General features: G+C 36.9%; 1 protein-coding gene across 3 annotated transcripts in view; it reads left to right on the top strand.

The window, feature by feature from the left end:
• LOC149491119 (homeobox protein caupolican-like) overlaps positions 1–16613 on the top strand; it is a 97633-nt gene extending 81020 nt beyond the window's left edge. For 2 of the 3 annotated variants that reach the window (XM_089703903.1, XM_089704057.1), the window contains exons 3-6: positions 2618–2730; positions 8245–8552; positions 12763–13348; positions 15515–16613. In XM_089703903.1, the coding sequence (XP_089560029.1) occupies positions 2618–2730; positions 8245–8552; positions 12763–13348; positions 15515–15518 (1011 nt within the window). In that variant the 3' untranslated portion in view covers positions 15519–16613. Of the gene's footprint in view, positions 1–2617; positions 2731–8244; positions 8553–12762; positions 13353–15514 lie in introns of those variants that run through there. The other variant, XM_089703977.1, reaches the window with a different exon arrangement.
• The last annotated feature ends 6557 nt before the right edge of the window (positions 16614–23170 follow it).

Here is a 23170-nt window from a genome sequence, read left to right as displayed (position 1 = left end):
TATTGCAATCATGGAGGTCGTTAGGCGGAACACGTGACCTCTAATGCTGGGGCTCTCATCGCTTATAGTTAGTCTTCTGGCTGTCATGACCACGGAAAGACACAATTTTTATCTCGCCCCCACAAAAGAGTTGCCATCACGAATTTGTCACTGGCTTATTTGGGGAAAAAAGCGCTATGTTTAGCCATGCAATGATAGATATTAATGATTCGGCCCGAAATCCGAGTGTTCTCATTTTTCACAATCAGCAACTTTGGTTTTGTTAATGGGAACCTTAATTTATTTGAACATGTGTATTTATAAAGCCGTTAATATTATTTTACTTGTGTTGTTGTGAAGCAAAGGTAACATTTTATGGAAATTGTCTTTATGATATTTGATCGGGTTTTTAGCAGATGTCAGTTACACCGAAAATTATAAAACAAATGTATACTACCATAGACAATGGGCACATAATTCAAAAACGGGTGTACCAGATGATCATCTTAATGAAATAACAAATAATTTGCTTCGACTATTATCACAAGCTAGTTCTGAATAATCTGACAATTATCTCCGAGTACCTACTACGATGATTTGAATACTAATTACAGTTATAGCTAACCTTTAACTGTGCCGTGCATATTGATATCCAGTAATTAAGAACGATTAATGAACCAATGCGTTTTTATATGCATTGCTAATTATATAAACGGGTTATTGTGAGCTTCAGCTGTTACATTATCATTGCGTGTGTTTACTCCATTCAACGCAATATAGAAAGTTTTTAAAGATATTTTGATTGTGTCATTGATGTTTTGGTAAATTATATAAATAAATAATTCATTTGATGAATCAGATAAAAACGTCAACGAGATTAAATAAAAAAAAACTCAAAAATAAATCAATTTTTTTTACAAATCAAATACAATACAATATTAAAGCTATTAATTTATAGTAAAAAGTTATTTGTATATTATAGTTCAGGATCCATCGCCCATTTTTGCAAGTGATTACTATCAAGCTAATTTTCCGTGAGTAGCTTTATTTTGATGAGACGACCAATAATTTCCTGTACGAAACTCGATTGCGGTAGCTAACAGAGGTAACAAGGATACAATTTTTTGATTTGATGGTTCTCAAATATTTATTACGCAATTTGTAGGACAATATGTCTATTGAATTATATAAATATTAACTGAAGTGAAAACAAAAAAATCTGCTGGTTAGTAATCATTTATGATGACCTCGTATCGATACACATTGGAAAGAGGGGACTCTTTGATCAAACCATAGATTTTGTAGGACAAATATTTTTTGGAATAATTTAGATAATTATCTTGAGATTGAACAAAAAAAATTCAGTTACTTAGTTATCAATATTTGAGAACCATCAAATCAAAAAATTGTATCCTTGTTACCTCTGTTAGCTACCACAATCGAGAATTTCGTATAGGAAATTATTGGGCGTCTCATCAAAATAAAGCTACTCACGGAAAATTAGCTTGATAGTAATCACTTGCAAAAATGGGCGATGGATCCTGAACTATTACACACCTGATTGGACAAGCCCCGCTGAGTGTGACAACACAATTAATGACGCATAACAAACATTAACACAAATAATAATAAAACTCAAACCGAATAAAGTACAAAATAATGCACAAATTTTCCCTCACACCACCGTAAAAGAGCAACGCACGGAAGTGAAAAAAAGCTCGAAGACAATCTCGTCACTTTCGCCAAAAACGGAGGGTAAACAGTCTTCCCTTCATTCAGTTATCACGACGCAAACACCACTCCATATGTATCGTAATACTTCTCATTTTATTATCAGACCTGAGGGCCCGAGACAAGGGATAAGGTCCCGGGGCGAATCATTCACACTTTTAATTTAGTTGCTCCTAATGTATGCGAATAACTCAGTAAAGAGGGTACGATTCCCTCGCAGCTAAACAACTATCGGGCGAGGGTGCGTAAGGCTTAATAGTTTTCCCTCCTACATCCATACATTATGCAAATACGTTAGTGATATGTCAGCCCGTACACTTGGGACTTTTATTGTTCATGAGTTTATTCCCTTTTATTAAGTTAACTTTAATTAAATTCAAGGGGTATTTGTTGGGCCGATTGACTGAAAGGAATTATGTGTTGTGATTTATCTCGCCTTACACGCGTTGTCGGTTCTGTGGACTTATTAATATGTTGAGTGGTGTTCTTAAATGGATTTGTATTGATATCAAAATGGATATCGCGGATTTGTAGTCGCATCTGAATTTTCAATGTAAGAGTTGGATTTGAGTAGATGGATGATGTGTTAATTAGTAATATGACAAGTAATATTTGGAAGCTATTCATGTTGTAATAATATTAATGACATAGTGCAGTTTTTTAACTGAAGATTATGTCCATTAGATTAAAGAAATTATTTTGTTTAGGACTCCTTTCTTTTTCAGGTACCATTTGTTGTAAGCACTAGATATCAATAATAGGATTTGAAATAAAATAAATTATAAACTTCATGCTTGGATTTATTTACGTAATAAGTTACTTAATATTTGACACAAACCAAACTGTATCGCCTTTGAAAGTTGTACACACGAATCATAACACTCATTATATGCACCAATTTTTCCAGAGTAACCCTTACGCGCTCAAGGAAGGTGGCGGCGAGATGTCAGCCTGGACCTCCGCGGGCCTGCAACCCTCCGGGGGCTACTACCCGTACGATCCTACATTAGCTGCCTACGGGTAAGTCCCAGGGGCCTATCAGACCGAGGTCCAACGGCCCTACCTACCGCTTTAGATAAAGCCAGCGCAGCGCAGTTTAACATAACACCGCCCTCGACAAACGTATCTCTCTAATAGTCGCATTGCGAAAGGCTCATGTTTGTTTTTAACATCCATATTCACTTTAACGAATTGTGTCGTTTTGTGCACATGTACCCCCCTTTGTGTTCGGGATTGAGTCACGTTTTTTTGAGCGATACAAATCTGTTTATTATGCATCTTATTCAATGTTTCAACTATTTCAATTTGGAACTGCAACAATTATATAATTCCACATGTAATACGAAATACGCAATAATTAATGGCATCTGACTAAATTATACGAAAATAAATTTTTAATTGTAATTGCTCTTAAAAAAGTTAAGTGGATTACACAAGCTTATTTAATATCGAAATATAGGTAGTCTATACTTAATAATTTTTATTTAATGTGATCAATTAAATAAGCAATGATCGAACAAAGGCATTTGGGGAACGTGCAATTAAAATAATACACGTTCAATTTATGATGAAGAAACGCGAAACCTTGGCTTAAATATTTAAATTGCATAAAAGTTAAATTGTTGAGATGAATGTTTGAATTATTTTATACGAAATAGCGAGCACAGATATGCAATTAAAATCGGAACAAATAACATCGTTTGAACACGATTCTAAAAACCTGGTTCACAATAATAAATTAAAAGTCCATACCATAAAAGAGCCTACGCCATCCCACATCGAGTTAATGTACCTGTATTACTTACTGCGCAGTTTTTCAATCCAGGATATCATAAATCGTAAAGTCCCGCCGTCATTGGTGCGTTTTTCTAGCAGTGGGTAATTAAAAACCTGAATGGCATTGTAACAGATCTTGTAAGCTTTGTGGTACCGAGCTGTGTGGTCGCTGCCCATATGCAGTTCATTACGGAAGACATCTTTGCTTTTTACTACAGTTTAATTTATTAACGCTCACATATACAACCGTAAGAAGTAAATAATCCTAGATAAGTGCGACATAATGCGTGTTTATAAAGAGATTATTTTGTTTCCTCACAATCAATTAGCAGTTCTTGTGATAATGCGCGACGTATACAGTTTTTAGCTATAAATAATTTAGCATGATGGATGTCGATATCGATTCGCGAACATCGTTGCAGTTTTCGAACAGCGCTGGTGTGGCGGACGCCACAAGGGACAAATGACCGGGTAACCACCGCCGGGTTTTTCGTCGTCTCATTTTGATACATGGCCACCCTCAAGTGTGACAGAGACGAATGACGCCACATCCATTCGCGCTGGGGTTTGATTAATTCACAGTTTTTCTTCGAAAATTCGAAATGCGAACACGACGCGTTGCGTTGACATTTTTCATTCGATAGCGCCAAACGCGCCCATCCGCAACACACGATCTCGACTCGAAACCGACCGTAGCAAATGAACACATCTGTGAAATCGTCAGTGTCATAACAACGAATTGTAGACGCATCAATTTTAAGTGAGCTTCACGCGCACTTGAAAATTTATCCAGCCATGAATCACACAGCGACCGTCTGAAAATAAAAACAAATCATTGGTACATCAAAGCGAAGTTATGCTGACAATTCGGCTGCGTTCGACTTAATATATAGCAGGCGGTGCGTTATAATCTAAAAATAATTAGGAGCGACATTAGTTTTTATGCGTAAAAAAGACGAAATGATTGCGTCGGAATGGGACGAGCACGGAAATACATCGTGATATATCGCGTTCCCCGCTCGCACACAATAGTTCGCTAGGCGAGCCTCGCTGACACCGTATACAGGATGATCTTCATACGAGCGTTATTAAATCGCAAACAGTGGTTTCGCTACAACACACGGAACAGCGCCAACAAAAACAAGCGTAATTGCGCACCAGCGACGGACGACAAATTGCATCAGTAAACATTTAGTTTCATGGGGTTTTTCATGGGAAATTTTTATTTATCCACTGAATAATTATAAGGGAATAAACCGTTTCGAGAGCGGCAATAAGTTACCCGGTGGAATTATGAATGGCACAAATAAAAGTGCACGAGCCGTCGAAAGAATAACAAAAGTCGGTCGGTGGGCGCTTCAGTTAAGTACCGTTAGCGTATTATTTGGAAGAGCCTGTAATATGCCACGCCCGCCGAGCGTCGAAATGAAAAATTACTCGGCTATTTTTAACACAAGTCTCGAGCACAGAAAACGTACAAAAATTAGAGAAAAGAGCCGAGGGAGCACTTGTATCGCACCATTGAGATCAAAATACGTAGGAAATTACATCGCTCGGGGCTCGCGACGTTCTAAGGGAATTATTTGTGTGCCAACGATTTGGGCTGTTACATTTTAAATAAACCGAATAAGGAGCGCTCGTTAGCGAGACGCGGATCTCGAGCGACTCGTTCTGTGCGTATCTACCAATAGGCATAGAGATAACGCCGCGTATTTACGAGACGTGTGTCGCGTAATTAATGAATCTTGATTGAGTTCCATTGGGGTAACGTAATAAATCCGATACACGTGCAATTAATCGTGGAAGGTTCGCGTCGCGGGCTCTGTGCGTTTGACCGTTCCTAAATAGTCGTGAGCGATGCGATCGTTCATAATTACCGTTGGAGCGCGCAGACAAAAAGTATCGGGAAGGTGCGGTGGGACGTTTGCGTAAGGAATCCTAATAGGGTTTCTCCCCGAGAGGGGGTGAATTACTTATGTACGTACTCGTACATAGTGCCGAGTGCGGGTCTGGGAGGGTACGTAGGCCGCAATTCCCCCGGCGGCAGATCGTACACGCGATAGAGCCGGGATTCAATGCGTACTCGCCGTACAACGGAGGCTGCTAACCGCCCGTCCGCAAACGCTTCCAATACATCACCCTGAAACATGGCTGAACATTATTATAACGCTATATTTTACTTGTAAAAGCTCTTTAAGTCGATCGAACTCGTATGTTATGTTCCGGATGCGATGTTTAGATTGTTTTTATCATTCGGCTGTTTTCAAATTGGATTTGTTATGTAGGTACTGAACGCTATAATTTTATCAACACTAACTTTCTTGCGATAGATAATTAAACCTATATTTTATAGATCATACACTGTTATTAAAATGTATTGCTATTCGTTATTTATATTGAGAAGTAACAAAATATGCTAATTTAATAAACGTTCGTCTAATTCTAAAACAATGTTTGAATGTAGCGTTTAAATGTTTAAACCGCTATTTCCATAACGTGCAAAATGTCATGTTTACTCTAAATAATAGCGAAACGAGCATTTGTATTGACATACGTCTACAATGTCGTTTTGTGGTTGTGAATGTTATAAATAAATACTGAATATAGATAAAACTTTATATTTTATATATAGACCTGAATAAAACAACGCTCGAGTATGAAATCAATAACTGGTTTCAGAGATACGATATCACATGATGTACATTTTTATATCGATAAAAATGAATACGTCAAATCTTTATCATGTGTAGGGTTTCGATGATTCCAAAATTGTTCAATTGCATTATTCATTAACATTAGGTAAATATTCTTGATACATAAAATAAATTCCCCGACCGCGCCAACATTACTCACTAAAGAAAATCCAATTTATGTGGCACCCAAACTAATTTAAAACCATACTGAATACTTTCAAATTCATATTCATTTACATCTATTTCACGTTAACAAAAATGCACGAAACGTGTTTTTACATGTTAAACCGATATAAATTCAAATTCTTTTATTTCAATGGTATATGATCGAATAAATTTTCAGTATGTTTAAGCTCTTTCGTAAATAAACGTACCGGGGCGGGCGCGTCGAGTAAGTGGACTGTCTAAATTAATTACAGAGCCTAACAAAAACAGCGCTTTTAGCCGCTGTACTGATATTCGTCGGAATATAGAGCCGTCGACTGAAGCGCTGTGATTTTCTTTTATATCGCTGTCTTCGCTAACCACGCAGAATTCTGAAGAGCTTATTCGTGTAAAACTAATGCGGTTTAGTTTCAAAGGCTTTGTGTGGATTTTGCTTTGACAGAAGCATTTATATGTTTCAACACTATTTTATCGAATGCGCTTGTTAATAAGAATAAATCGTTTCTCTCTCGCAATCGGTGTAATGTCGGTTTTAAAATAGCTCCATTTTAGGCTGTAATTACGAATGACATGAACGACAATTGACAGGTACGTGCCCATTTAAACGTTTATAAATAAATGAATCTAAAAGATACGTAAATGTTCGATATGAACACGGCGGAATAAGTCGAATACGAGGAGCGTTAAAGAAAAGTGACTCCAAAAATTGGAACGGGTTTTCGCGCGTCCACCTTTAAACTTAGCCGATGACTTGTAAGTTGTAACCTGTGTCCAGTTCGCAAGATGGCGTCGCGATCGATGGCAAGTGAGCACTAACGCCTACACTACCACGACCCACGCGTGCGCTGCGCCGCCCTATTGCACTGAAGTGCAACATTAAGTAACCGCCCTCTAACCATTACCTTTAACAAGTGTCACCTTTGTACCTCAATGAAAACTCGACACGAAATTCATCCCGCCATTTTGAAACGAGGGAAACACAAACTTCGGACATTTAAATTTTATAGCGCCAAATAAAAAGTTCGTGTCTCCGTGCGGACATTAAAGGTGTGTTTCTTTCAATGTTACCTAAATCAAATCGTCACAACAAGCGAACTCGCATTCGTGTCACGTAGGAAGATCGCGTGCAATATTTTTCGACATACGACCGTGCAAACGGCGCACAAGGTATCAATTTGTGTGAACGTATGAGCTCACGGGACTATTTTTTAACTATTTTTACCCGCGGTACCTATTTATTGCGCTCTCCAGACTCGCCTTTGTCATGTCGGCAAAGAAATCGAAGTCAGGTACGATCTTATTCGGCGCTGAGGGATCAAAATTCACCTCTCCCCAAAATTACTCCTGAAATTCGGATGCAAATGGAACCGAGGGCCTTAAAGCTGCTTTCAATGCCGCAGCTGTTTTATTTTTACCGCGATATCTATTACTCCCAATAAAATGTCTATCTGCTTCGAATTTAAAATATATTGATCGTTGGAAATAAACGCTTCGGGAAAGGAACTGAATGCATAATCGATGTTTATGTAAAGCTTTGTACCTAATAAGTGGCATACATTGATTTTCTCATGAGATTTCTCTTATTTGCCGTTGGTTTATACTTCGTACATATTGTATACGCTGAGTAGATGTAGTTTGTACATTCTAATATTTTCTCTTTACATTGTATTATACCTACAAATTTATTTTTATATTTATACCAATTATACTAACACATTTTTTAAACATACATGCTTTTCGCTTTTCCATAGATTATTTCATACGACCACATAGATTGTATCATCTTAAAAATGTGACTCATATCCAAATAACATGTGCACACCGTTTGCGAATTTGTAGAATAAGGGCGAGAAGCGTTTTCACATTTTAGGTGTATGGATAAATTTATGTTTGTTAACAGATATGGTGCTGGGTACGATTTAGCCGCCAGGAGGAAAAATGCTACGCGGGAATCCACAGCGACGCTCAAAGCGTGGCTGAACGAACATAAGAAAAATCCATATCCAACGAAGGGCGAGAAAATAATGCTCGCAATCATTACAAAGATGACTTTAACACAAGTGTCCACGTGGTTTGCGAACGCCCGCAGACGCCTCAAGAAAGAAAACAAGATGACGTGGGAGCCCAAGAACAAAACTGATGACGACGACGACGCGATGCTCTCCGACGAAGAAAAGGAACAAGACGAAAAAATAAAGAATAGTAAAGGTGCGTTAAGTTCTGTCATATATTCAACATCCAACAGTCAATATCGAGTCGATCGCGATACAAATTGGATAATGCATCGGACCGTTGACTGTCGGATGTTGAATCATATTTCGTGCTTACGTTATGTCCCCAATGTATTAATAATGATTGCCTCGCGAATTGCAACACAACTATTTAACCTGCGCTCTGTAATGCGAATGCGAATTAAACGAATTATTGTTACTAATGTACTTTTACAGATTGCGTGTCGTACAGCGTTCGAACTGTGCTCGGTGTATCGTTTAAAATTGTTTTAATTTTGTCGTTGTATAAATCGTAAAGTGAATTGAGCGTAACCCAGTTGAGGGCTGGAGGGTGTACGGGCTCCGCAGAGGAGTTCGGGGTGGGGTGGGGCGTGCGAGGCGCAGGGGAGACGGTCTCAGGCGTGTAACTGTGCGTAACCGCTGCTCGCTCCCGGATTTCCTATTTGTAGTAAAGTGGGCGGCGCCCTCACCCAAATTTCATATAAAGTTTCTTCCGTTACGTAGGTACAGGCTGAAATTCGGAGGTCCCGTTCAGCTTGTCTGACGATCTGCCCTACTCGATGTTCTCACCGAAGGATTTGTCGACTCCGTGGATCGTTTCTTTTATGATGCTTCGAACGTAAGTAAATACGCTTTGTAGGATTTATAATGTGCGCCAATTGAATATCGGCTGATGTAACGTGACGGTCTCCGTTTGGAGTAACGTGGAGTGCGTGTCGGTAATGTCGTGGATTATGTAGGACATAAAATTCAGGCGCGGCGTGCGAGCGCTTTTAGTCTCGGTTGTCGACAACATAAATTATAAGTAGGTATTGTTGCAATAGAGATGGTTCGGGAGACGAGTGTTTTCATTGAAAACTTCACGCGTTTAATGGATGGAGGGGGTCACGGGTAACGCGTGGCATACGCTGGCTAATGAAGCTGGCTATTGTTGGGAAAGAAGTGCACTCAGTCCGCGAACCACATTGTCCTCGCCGACACCGCCGGGGGTCATAAAATGTCGATAATAAACAGTGTCGATGTGAACGACGCTAATGTTTTGATCACATTGTTTATATGGAACCGAGCCATTTTAAATGGAGCATATCCAGCCAGTTGTCCTACAAACTTACATTTAATGTAATCAGATAAAATGTAAGAAACATAGTTAGCAGAAATTTGAATTTTCTGAATTAAACACAAGTAAATGCCAGTTTGATATGTAAATATGCTACTTTTTAAAGAAAATTACATGCAAACATACAGTGTAATCTAATAAACTTAAAAGATAATTATCTAGTTTTTCCATAATTTTAATAAAATTGCCCAAGGGTGCCATTGGGTAGTTTTTGCAGTAACTAGGGCTGACACAAATAAGTTTATTAAATATAATTATAAAAAGTAATGTATTCTTGTCGTAAATATGTAGATGATTCACATTTATAAAAAAAATTTGTAAAATATAAATTTTCGGGCTTCCGTAATTTTCTGTAGAAAAAACAATTATGCGTATTAAACAAAATGGGCGTTATCGTAAACAATTAATTGCAATAGTTAAAAAAATATAGGAAATACGAGGTGTTTAATTATAAAGTCATATCCAAAAGGCAAGCGTTAGGGGAACGACAAAGTGGCAAGACACAATAGTAGCGGATTATAGCCACGTGCTCACAGTGCGACTTCCGTACTTAGTGCATTATAATTCTATATTATTTGTATACGGAACTATTTTCTTTTAATTATTGGGGATATGGTAATTCGATTTTTATTAAAAGTGACAGTTTTTTATTTAAAGAGGTAAAGGGATTTAAGTAACTATCACTCGGAAAATTTATATGAATGTAATTGAGGAAATTCGTTTTAGATAGCTTGTTAAATTTTATCCGCTAGTTTTTGCTCTAAAGAATATTTTCAACGAACAAGCAGATTCAGGTATTTTTAATATGAAAAAAAATTGAAGACTTCATAAAACTATTCATTCAACATTTCAATTAAAACACAATACTTACCTAAATTAATAAATAATTCAACTTTCAATTAAAGATTTAAAAGTTTCTATTTTAATTTGATACTTAGGTATGCTACAAAAAATAAAATACCCACAGCGTATCAAAAGCTCCTTAACCATTAACGGAAACAATAAATCATCGTTATGAGACACAAACATGAATTGCTTAATCCCGCTCGCTAATGCGCTCATAAATGCAGTATTGGCGATGGCAAAATTCAATAAGCACGTTGACCAAACAGCGTGCTGACTCTAATCCTATAATCCTAATCTCGTCATCTCAACGCGATTCCCAGGGCCTAACCAAACAAACCGTAACGCATAACCGACGAGCATAACGCACATTCTACAAAAATGTCAATGTTCGCGACATGTAATATATCATTTTAAGTCGCAGCAAACAAAGCCAATATAAAAGGTTTCACACGCGATCCCCAGTACGTCGTCGGTAAACAAACAGAACTATCTCGGGTTAAGCCACTCATGAATAAAAGCGTTCGGACCCCACCGATAAATGTTAATTTTTGTCGTAAGTACACGCATCGCAAACAAAATATTAATCCAGCGCGTTAATGGAAAATGAGTACAGGAATACACACAAGTGTCTGCGCTGACGTCGCTCGAGATGTAATAAATTGCAGTGTTCTCGGTTAGTGTGCAGCGTGGGGTAGGGGGTCGCCCCACGCCGAGACGACTTTTTATTATGTCTCATTCGCCCCTGGCATCGGTGACTAAAGGGGAAAACCACTCTGTATCAAGCAGAACTTCGATTTTCACGTTCGCCCGCGGCGTTCCACGGGATAAATCTATCGTTTGCATATTCGATAGAGGGGATCGTTTTTGTCTGGTTAGCATTCATTTGTTGAAACACGTCGAATCTATATAATGTGAAGTTTTATACAACTGAGGTGTTTCTACTTTTTTTAAACGACTTCATATTAATGTTATGTAGGTACCTGGTCCCGACTGAAATTTTAATTTTAAAACAAGCATTAACGTTATTCATAAATACTGTATTAAACAGTTTTTATTCTTGCCCAAATATAAATATTCTAAACTGAAACAATTTCAAAAATAATAAAAATGAAATGAAAACAAACAATTCATAACTAGTTAATTTATAGTGTTTATAAAACAGCCATTACAATTTGTAAAGCAATTGCCATAATGAACACGTTAAACGTATTGCGATGGCACAAACATTACAAAATAATCAAATTCCCGCTTATCTCTCGGCATTGTGGGTCTATATTAGATTAATACAATGAAAATTAAAACAATTTGCCGGATAAATATCTTCGCGCGCAGTATCAGTGGCATCCCCATTTATCCCTAGTGAAGGGCAATGCGGATAACCCCTCTTAAAAGCTAGGAGCAGTCAGCATTAAATGGAATAAAGCGAATGAAGTCGAGCGGTCGTCCCCCCCCCGCGCCCCGCGCACGGTCCCTGAATTTCATTAGACTCCCCGAGCCCTTCACGCCCCCGAAAGCCACTTTACAACGGCAAATGGTATTATGATAATACTTAGAGCTTTCTAAAATTTCGCTGAATAAATATTTCGGCTTAATTGTAAAACACTAATGTATTCACCGCCGAATATGAGACTCGATTCGATTCAACGATATCGCCGTAATAAATTTCAAAATTTACACTGGAAAAATTTACGTTCCGGGCCATTCTTTGTAAAAAAGAAATGTAGAAAATTTCCCACAAAGGGCGAAATAGAAAGGACGAGAGCGAGGTTGACCATTAATTGTGTGGGTCGAGCGCACATTCCGCGGAGGAGTGCGGAGCCGCGGGGCGAACCGGGAAATGCGAAATAAATGCTCAGCTCAATATGAAAGGGATCGGCCAGCGCCCGCGGCGGGGGAGTCGCGCCCTAAAGTGGTATTTTCACTTCGCTAATCGGATAACCACTTAACGAATGGGTCACTGCACGCCAAACGTATTTTCACACGACTTTCCCGAAGGGAGCATGAGATACAACTACATCTTACGAGCTGAAACTTACGTCCCCGGTGTAACGGTCACGTCGGATACAATGCGAATCGCATCGGTTCGGGAACATAAATACTTTAAGCTCTTTTTTATAGTCATAGTGTTAGTAACGGTATTGGCTATTGCGATAAATCTGTTTGTTATGTTTCACACACACGCTTCGAACGCGGAATATGAACGTGAATTTCGTTATCTTTACAGATGAAGAGCGGAAGGGTGACGATCTGCTACAGGGTATGCACAATCAGCTGCTCGGCTATGGAATAAAGGAGGAGTCGAAGCGCGGTACGTCGGAATGCGGCGTGCCAATCCCAGCGTCGAAGCCTAAGATATGGTCATTAGCCGACACGGCCGCTTGCAAAACACCGCCACCCGCCGCCCAACCGTGGCCGCAGCACGGCTACGGCGCCGGCCCCGAAAGAGCCTCTGTCGCTGACGGGAGTTCCAATGGCTTCGTATTGCCAGCGACCGCCGCAGCGAGTCCCGCCAGTGGGTCTTACGGGCGCTACGGTGGCTTCCCTGGAGGACAGTATAGCGGCCAGCACCCTTGTATACACCCGGCCGCCTTCCCCGACGTCCAAACCGACACTCCGCCCCAAACGCCTCCAAATATGAAGGTGCACAGTGTTGCCAACCCTCTCGGCAGCGGCGGCTCCGGCTACTGCTTTCCCAGACACCAACAGTCACCGCAACGAGACCCGTACCACAACCCTCATCACGGAAACAACCATCAAACTAATCAACACCATAACGAGGGATCAGCTGCATTCAAACCGTTCTATAAAAGGTAATTGTTTTTTGTTGTATTATTTATAGTGTTTACCTTACGAAGCGACAAACGTTAGCAAAACATCTGCAATGTGTCACCTGTGCCCACCCCTAGTATCAAACGTGTAACTTTCATTAATCTCATTCGCACAGTGTTGAAAGCCTCATCTCAAATGGAGTGCCGTGATAGGATTTCAAATGCAAATAAAATTGAACAAATGGATGATTGTAGTAGAGATATCGAGAGGGCCATAAACAGAGTTGCGGTTTCATAGTGGAGGCTCGCACCGATGTGTCATGTTGGTAATTGAAAACAATGGAGGCGCGTCGAGGGGAGAGGGCGGGAGATTGCAATCTTGTGTCATTTGTCAGTGTCAGCGCTACCAACCTGGCTACGTGAGCTGACCTGCCAAAATTAGACGTCTCCATGATTTGAAAAAGTACACTCGTTTATACCTAAACCCCATTTTAGACTCACACATTTCATTTCCGATAACAATATTTCATGGAGGTATCTTATTTGTCTGTATTGATGATTGAAATATCACTCTAAAATAACATTAATGTGATTAGGTAGGTACACAATATACATATAGGTACGTTTTATCATTATAATTTTACGTATCTTCTCTTAAATAAATACCGGTTTAAAAATCCCTAGAAATATCTTAATTATTACGAATAATTAAATGACTTCTTGTGCTGAGTTTACCTTACATACTGATTTGAAATAAAACGAATCCTGTTTTCAATCAGAGCGCATAGCTAATACCTACTTGAACGTACCTACACACATTCACATGTACTATTAATTGAGAAGTGGATACACCATGCTAAGACGGGTTCTATAAAAATTTCCGATGATACGTCTAGCCGCATTTTTCTAAGAGTCGACAAAGGATTTCTTAGAACTAACCGCGGTATCTTGGTCTCATTACAATAAATTGCGAGGTCGACATCGCCCCACACGGTGGCTTCGCGAAGAATTCTGTTTTAACCAAACGCTCACAAATTCACATCTATAACTTTTTGTATTATTTTCGTTTTCACGCCTTTTTGCCCAGTGAATTCCTTGACGCGAAAATAACTCCTTATCGCGGCATTCCTTTAAAGGAGTCCCAAAAAGAATGCTTCGAATCCGACAGTTCTTGTTTTCGGCTTAAATAACATACCTGTGTCGTTTTTATTTAGCCAAATAATGTCGCTACCAAATCGATTCTCCCAAATAAATTTTCAAAATTTAATCAGAATAATATTACCTACAACGGATAAAGTTTCAGCGGCGCTTCAATGTGCTTTCAATATATTATTTTTATATTCAAAAGTAAATTTAAAAGCAAACTAAGATAAACATTACACAATAAAACAAACACGAAAACTGTCCCCGACACAATACCATTACGCACCGATGCATAATTCATGATTCATAAAAATCTAGTAAAAATCATCAATGCTTTGTAATCCGGGCACACCTAGCTCTAATTCCATTCAGACCGTCTCATTTGAATAATACCTACTAAAAGGAATTGTTCTTAAGACAAAAAGTTTATGAATGTAAAAGAAGCATTGTTCGTAGTAGTTCGCCGAGTGGCCAGCAGTCGGCCGACGACGCTCCTGCGCTCCGAGCCCTTAGCCCTAAGTCAGATAAGTTGAACATGCGTGGGCGCGACCTCAATGGGACTTCATTCACAACACTACCTCCGCATTAAAACCGCTTTTTTTCGAGTCTCTAATCTTTCCTCTTATCTTTCGATCCCCGGGTCCTTCTCTGTTTCATTCAGTCGCGAGTCCAGCTAACCTGTTCGATTATATTTTTTTTTCATTGACGCCGTACAAAGTTTAGATGACCGCGGGCGAGGTCGAATTTTTATTTCTTTCACATTTCGGTTTTCCGGTCGGGCCGATTCGTTAATAAATTCTCAGATAATGAGACTGAACGTTTCGTCACCTCGTCTCGATTGGTTTAATCTTTTTTTTTCGGCCGTTATGTGTGAGCGCGGCGGAGGGCAACGATAGAATCGAAGCGGCTATCGAAACTAATTTTGTTTATTTTTCGATAATTTACTCGAGCTATTCTTTTAAATGGATGTATGGGATTTGGGGGAATCGCTTCGGGACCGCGGGTTAAGATAGCTATTGTGCTTTAATGAACTGTTTAGTAATAAATGAATCGTTGTTGTTACAGATAAAGCATGTGGAAGCTGGGTCGCTGCTTCGCCCGTCAACCATTAGGGGACAATTTAACTTACAGTGGCACAGTGCTTACATGATTTGATACAAACTGCAAACAACGTAAAGGCGACACTTTGCTGAAAGACTACACCCGGGGCCTGCTTCACGGAGTACTGAAATAATAAAGCAATTACTTATGATTAGTTTGTTTCCTATAGATAATTGTACGATAATTGTCAATACTTTTGACACAGAGAGCAGTGTGATTATTATTTATTACACTAATTCATATTATTTTACGTACTTACATAAGTTAACTGAACGTGAAGCGGGCGCCTCGAAAACGAATTAATATGTATTAAATTAATTTCATACTTTTGTTTATCTTGTAGTATAATAATTATTGAAATAATAAATTATCGCACGTTTTATTATAATGTAAAAAGTACATTGTTAACTTTAATTTTCACTTGGCTTAGAGTGTCGACGGTTGTTCTTAGTAAAAAATGTATGAAAATCAACATTGCTCAGTATTTTTTTATAGATTTAAGAATATTGCGGATGTATTGTTATCCAAATTATTTATAGAAATCGAAATTGGAAGGTCATGTGAAACGTAAACTAGCCATTGGATTAGTGAATTGTTGTAAATTATTAATTAGTGAAAAACAAAGAAACGTTTGTGACTCTATTTTCCTATTATTTCATCAGTTCTTCCATTTGATTTTGATCATAATATATTTTAAGGTGTATAATTTTATGGGCCCGTCGACGAGATGGGGTCCGCAGTAGGCGCATTGTTTGTTTTGTTGAAAGGTCTCGCAGATAAGTGATTGGCAATCGTCGATTCGTTTATTGTTGTTGTCTTTGTATATAAGTAAAGTTTTGTAGATTTTCTATTTTAGTTTCACATCAAATGTACAAAGTAATTAGTGCTTTTTCCACTTTGATGCAAATTTTGAAGCATCTGAACGAATTTTATAAATATTGTTTTAAAAGTATTATTAGAGTACATGTATATACTGAATAATATTTTATTAAAATCGATCGCAATCCTAATAATATGTTCCGATACGAATAGCGCATGCCTTCGGTGTTGTTTTCCGTCAAGTGTTAAAATCGATTTTATTTCGAATATTATCGATGAATTCACGATGGATTAATATTAAATGCAATAATAAAATACTTGTATCTATATATTTTGTCACCACTACATTATTACACTACTGTATCGAGTTCGTTTAATTCAGGTTCAATGTGCATTTAAACATAATCAGCAATAAATTTTAATATTTATAAATTTAGTTAAGTACACACATAATATCTCCTTAGTTAATTACTTAGTGCAATTTTCGTTTACTACATTTTGATTTTATTGTAAACTACATATAATTTCGCTTTTAAATTATTTATGACCAAAAGTTGTCATATTATATAGAATATATGAAAGTTCAGTTAATTGTACATAACTAATATTATATTTTAAATGTACTAAAACCACAGTACCAGACTATGTTCGATTATGTTTGGCGGTAGCGAATGGAACGAGTCTAAATATATGCGTATATTATGGCCCTAGGGTAAATAAATGAATTATAAAGTTTCCAAATTGCAATGTGTCAATTACATAACAATACATCGAAAAATATATTATATCGATTACCTTTCCTTCTTCAAATTGAACTAAGCAAGAGTATAAGAGTTGGTTAAACCGATGTTTGTTTGAAATGGGCCTTATAATATTACGTTTGCTTACACTGTGTAAACTACTTGGACACAATATTTCGCTATCGTCACAACTGCCTAGAGGGCGTTCAAATAGGGTTGATTGATAGATTTTTAAGATAATTTAACTAAAATAAGATGTGTTATACAATATCTGTTTTTAACACACCACTTGTAATAATATTATGTAAAGTATAGGTCACACGTTTTTAATTGCAATATTTTGAGGCTTGTAAAATTATAAGACTCGGTATGTAAAATAATTGTGACCAAATCGAATACATTTGCTTAATATTAAATGTCCTATATAGATATTTCTAAATAATGTACCTATTAATTATTATGATTAAAATTATGTAACGATTGTAATTAAATCTTTATTTGAAATTTGTTTATTTTATTTTATCTTTAAATCCTTTTAGTAATCGAGTCAAAGCAAGATAATTAGGATGAGTTAGGCAATCTTTGATAACTGATTTCCACAATTTAAAGTCCTTCTTTTCTTTAACATTCAGAAGTATAAAGCAAACCATCAAATAACGCAAAAAGTATATAAAATTAAGAAATTAATGTATAAAGGTTGAAAATGTGGGTATAAATTGTTGAAAGGGTCGATAACGAGTCAGTAAAAGTCGTCACTTGTAAGAGGGTGCCTCCCTTTACCTCTCAACTCTTAAACAATGCTTAAAGGCTAATAAAAGAACCACTTTTTTCAACTTTTAAGAGCCGCATTAGATACGGACCCCACTGAGTTAAGAGTTTAGTAATTTGGATTAATTAAAAGGAGCTTAATTAATGAACCCATTGGAAATCTTTAAGGAAGTAAGAATGAAGTTGTTCTCTACAATCTGGTTACGAAATGTAATTAAAGTGAACAAAATGAAAGTAACCGTAAAACCTCTTTTTTAATTATGCGATATTTCGCTCTATGTACTTGGCTGCTAATGAAATAATATCTAAAATATATAAAAATAGAAGACTGAATTAGTTGAACTTTCTAGAACGTTGTTAGATATGTTTTAAAATATATTTTTACTATCTATGCTTCTGCCTTTTTGTAATAAATAATATAATAGAGAAGATTAGATAATAATAAATAAGGAGGTAATCAAGTTTTAAGTAATAAGGTGCATGCTAAAAAAGGATACTCTATACAATTAATAATCTTAAAACTAAATTAATAGGAATATAGCCAATAAATAGAATAAACAAATACACGGTTTACTTAATCAAATCTCTGTCTGTAGCAATTGAATATGTAATAAAACCGCCAGTACTCATAAAATGGTCATAAACATTGACAACTCAAATAGAGCCTAATAATCCACGGGACCAATCAGAGTGGGGCCAATCCGAATATATTTTATAGTTCACCTTTATGGAAAGATAGCATTGCACATGATTGCCGCAATAAAATTGTTTGCTGTTACAGTTCTTAATTAATTTCAGCTGTACAAAGCATAATATATCGAGACAACGCAATATTAACAAACGCTTTTAAATCATCGTTCTCAATTAAATAATAAAAATGCATTCCACTGATCGCTTATCATAATGTCATTATTTCTCAGTGTTAAGCTGTAGGATAGTTCACACCATCTGATTTATTTCGTAAGGAGGCAGGTACACCGTGAAAGTTGGTTTATCATCAACTAAACAGGTTACCGCTGTAGTGCACCAGATGGCGACGCTGGCTTCGTTTGGATAATCGCCGCAGTTTGTCACGATTTTTGTGTTCGCCTTAAAAAAGGACGCATCATTAAAAGGGTTAGTGAATAAAATATATTATTTACGCTCGCTAAATGTTATGATATTTATTCGTAATATTATTTTATAACGAATACGAGTGGCGTGGTGAGATGTCATTAAGTTTGAATTATTAAATTATGTTATTAATTTTTAAATTGTATTATAATCATTTTAAATACAATTTGATATCCAAAAAAGGGATCATAAAAGTGTAGTCTATAGGGTTTTGATAAAACATTTTATGGCTGGATAACGCATTTGAACACCTTTTTCATTGGGTTAAGTAATAAAATATAATTTTGGGTTAATTCTGACCTCGTCCAGCCTCAACTTCGCGGTTGAACCGAAGGGTAAAGGGTTGCGAATTACCCTCCCACTTGGAGCTATTTAAATAAATATTTGGATCTTCCTACACCGTTTACGGGAACGAATTATTCCATTTTTAGGGTATATTCGGCGAATAGATATTTTGTTGGTTGTAGTTTTATTCGCCTTTCTTTTTAAAAATAATAGGCACAATACAAAATTTATTGTTATTTTTTCGATGCAATGAAAACATAAAATGCTTAGGTTATATTGTGATGATACTTTGTTTAAAAATAATATAAGAATTGTCTGCAAATAAAGAAATAATATTCAATAAAAATCAATAAATATACTTTAAAATAATAGATGATAGAGTTTTCAGAAATATTTGCGTAATGTTTTTATAGTATATAGGTATATTATCTAAACCTTTTCACTGTTTATCATTTAACATTTTATCGTATAAATAATTTATATCAAGCTCTATACGGCAATAAATTTATTACACATTAGTTGCAACTTGCAACGTGTAACAGAAATCACCTGTTTTGCCTTAGGAACTTCTAATCATGCATGCTTTGTAAAACGTTGGAAAATTAAATTTGCATTTAATGTCCTTTTATTCCAAGATTATAATACCGGAAGAAATTAATGACTGGCTCTGGATAAGGTAAGGTATGTTAGAAATAAAGAAACAGCTTACATATACCTAATTCAAGCCATCAGTAGTAGACTACAGGCCCGTGTTGAAAAAATTATGGGTCATTTGACCCACCAGGTGACCTATCTAGAACGATATAAGAGCATAAAATAATAAAATTCAGCACTATGACGTCACTTGTAAGCTGTCCACCTGAGTGCAGATGAGAATTCGAAGGTTCAGGTAGAGATTTTCTCCCCTTGTCTCCATGATTTTTGTACGGCGTTGCGGAATAATTGATTAAAAGTAGTATAGAAATAGTATGACACAGATGCCGTTTTATGCTCTTATATCATTCTAGATAGGTCAGGTTGTGGGTCAAATGACCCATAATTTTTTCAACATGGGCCTGTAGTCTATAGTGCTTTTTCTGGTACAATTTATAAGTTAATTAAGAAAATATTGTTGCAGACAGCGATTTTACATTCTTATTCGACTATTTGGGAAATATAGATAATTGTAGGTACATATAATGATACCTACATAGGTATAAAAGATTTGTACCTATGTCCTTTTAAAATAAATACGTAAAACCTCAAGACATTGCACCATAATAAAAAGTACCCTATATCTTTCTCTAGACGGCTAACTATCTCCAGACAAAAATTATATCATGAAAACACTCATTTACAACGTGAAGGTAAGACAAACAAACACACTTTCACATTCAATATTAGGAAGGATTGAAAGAGAAGCTTAGCGTTTCAAAAATAACGAACTAAACCGCATGCATTCGCTAGTAATTACTCTAAAACGAATCCAATTGAAAGTACTTAGTTAGAAAAGATAAAAATCACGCGCGTGAAATAGCATTTTGGATGGATTAGATGTGCGATTTTGGGATTTTGTTCAGCTAGTTTGAATTCGCTTTCGACATTTATCGTCTACTCTAATAATATTATTATATTCTGATTTGTTTTAAATTAGTACTAAATTGAATTCAAAGATTCTTTTACTGATATGTTATAATAATGGTCATCGATGAGTGCTCAAGGTTGTTTTGTACCACGGGTGAAGCCGGAGCTGACTACTAGTATAAATAAATACGTATTACTTGAACTAAATTTTCACTATTCCCTGGGATATCTCATAGATTAGAATGTTTTGCCCAATTAGGGAAATTTCGCGTCCCTTTTGAATTGAGAAGCGTGAAGGTAAGGTGTATTTACTATATTACTATTTTTGTACAGATACATAGGTATTATCCTTTTATATTGAAAAGGATTCCTTTTCAATATAAAACAACAGTTGACGGTTAGTTAGGAATAGGTTAACAGAAATAAAGCGTTACTGCTCTAAATATTTTAACAGATTAGCGAAATCTAATACCTAGATCACAATGTTTTCCAATTTTGGAAGTTTCGCCTTTATAATTGAGAAGTAAAGTTTTTAATTCCCTATGAATACAAATTTTGATACATGGCATCAATCAACTGTAGCTCCTGAATTCATATCGATTTGCCATTTCTAACTAAAGATAAGACACAATTGTGATGTACCTATTTAAATAATCAATCCAGAGCCTCCACTTGCCAATATTTTGGACACGTATAAAAACAAAACGCTCCCATATTTCAAATATTCAAAGTTGGGGGTAAAGAAAATTGCCGACGAGGAATTCCATCACGTAAGGGAGGGCTGACCTTTTGCACCTTGCGAAACCGATAAATCAACTATTGCGTAATAACGCCTTTGTATGCATCGATATCCTCTTAGTTATTTATTACTTCAAACAGATTTCGCAGCACTTACCGGTGCCCGCTGAATATTTTACCCAAATATTTGCACTGATTTAAATTTCATTGTTTTATCATCCTGTTTTGGTGCCAAAGTTGATATGTCAGTGCAGTAAAAGCTACTCTATTAATATGTAACGGTTTAAAACGCAACGGTTTAAACCAAACGTAAATTTTATACATCGACCGCTCTTAGTAAAAATATTCCTTAAATTATACACAGGTTTAATTCTCTATTCTGGTACACCCGTCACTTAAAATCCTTCGCGGCCGGCAGGTCCACGTGTCTACATATTTAATGGAACGTCAAGTCATAGGTTATTCACACCAGGGCTCAGAGAATCCACATCCAAGATTTGCCTCATTAATATTTTCCCGAATCAAATATCCAAGTTCCGAATACTTTCACGACTCCACGGTGGAATGAAGATTCCATCTGTACGAGTTTAGAATCTAGAACTTCGTGTTTATTAATTCTGAATATCCACCGTGATTATGCAAATCGTTTTGAAATTGGCCCGTGATTTAAATAAATAATAAAGATCTGAAACTATAACCATAAACTTATAAAATTTAAAACGCGAAACTCGAATATAGGTACCTGAATTCACACGTCAACTGTGAACTGATTTTATAGACTCGCCGGTTGCAACATTAAGACGGCGCCGTGTCGCTGTTTCTTCTCACGAAACAAACGCCAGCCCTTATTTAATTTTCACATTAACAAAAATGAACAAGCTCATATAAAACATAAATCGGATCCCGCCGCGAGAACGCTCGGCCTTACGCCTTGTGTTCGTACGAAAGAATACTTTATTGAGAATCACAACTACACGCTGAGATGAGTTACGGTGTTACGTTGCTGTCAATTTCGCGGTATAAAATTCCTTTTCGGACATGACAAAGGCAGCTGTCATCGCTCACTAAAGGGTCTTCGTCCCTCGGGACTAAGCCCCTGACCTCAGATGGAGACACGCACGACCACACGGCCTAATCTCACCTACTCCACACATAAACCCATCTAATTGATAATAAAAGGAATTCGAAAGCGTGCGGTTCCATATCATGAGAGTTGTTAATCGATTTTTACGACATCTTGCATCGATTGAGGAACAGTGCTAATTGAAATAGGGATGTGGTGTCCTCTGCAATGAGGGTTCGTGAGCCGAAATAATTAACGCCATTTCATTATTGGATACGTTTCAAAAAGCTAACTACGCACAAAACTGAATGTCGAATAATCCCGCGACTGAAGCTTTATGCCGACCGCTAAGCGCTCCTAAAATATTAAAGAAATTTCCGTTCGAACCAAATCAATACCGTACCAATCGGGCCCAGATAACTCGCTGTGACGCATTTGTCCAAGCACTGATATATTAAAACGTTATTCCATTCTTAATCCAAATTCATATTATGACATTAGTCAAGTAAACAAACACAAAAGACATCCGAC

This window comes from Colias philodice, chromosome 1 (genome assembly GCF_061535455.1).
Source record: "Colias philodice isolate Cphi_HAF_F1 chromosome 1, ilColPhil1 Martin Lab GWU primary, whole genome shotgun sequence".
NCBI classification, from domain to species: domain Eukaryota; kingdom Metazoa; phylum Arthropoda; class Insecta; order Lepidoptera; family Pieridae; genus Colias; species Colias philodice.
The sequence above is the reverse complement of the archived record's forward strand: the minus strand, read 5'-3'. Positions and strand labels throughout refer to the sequence as shown.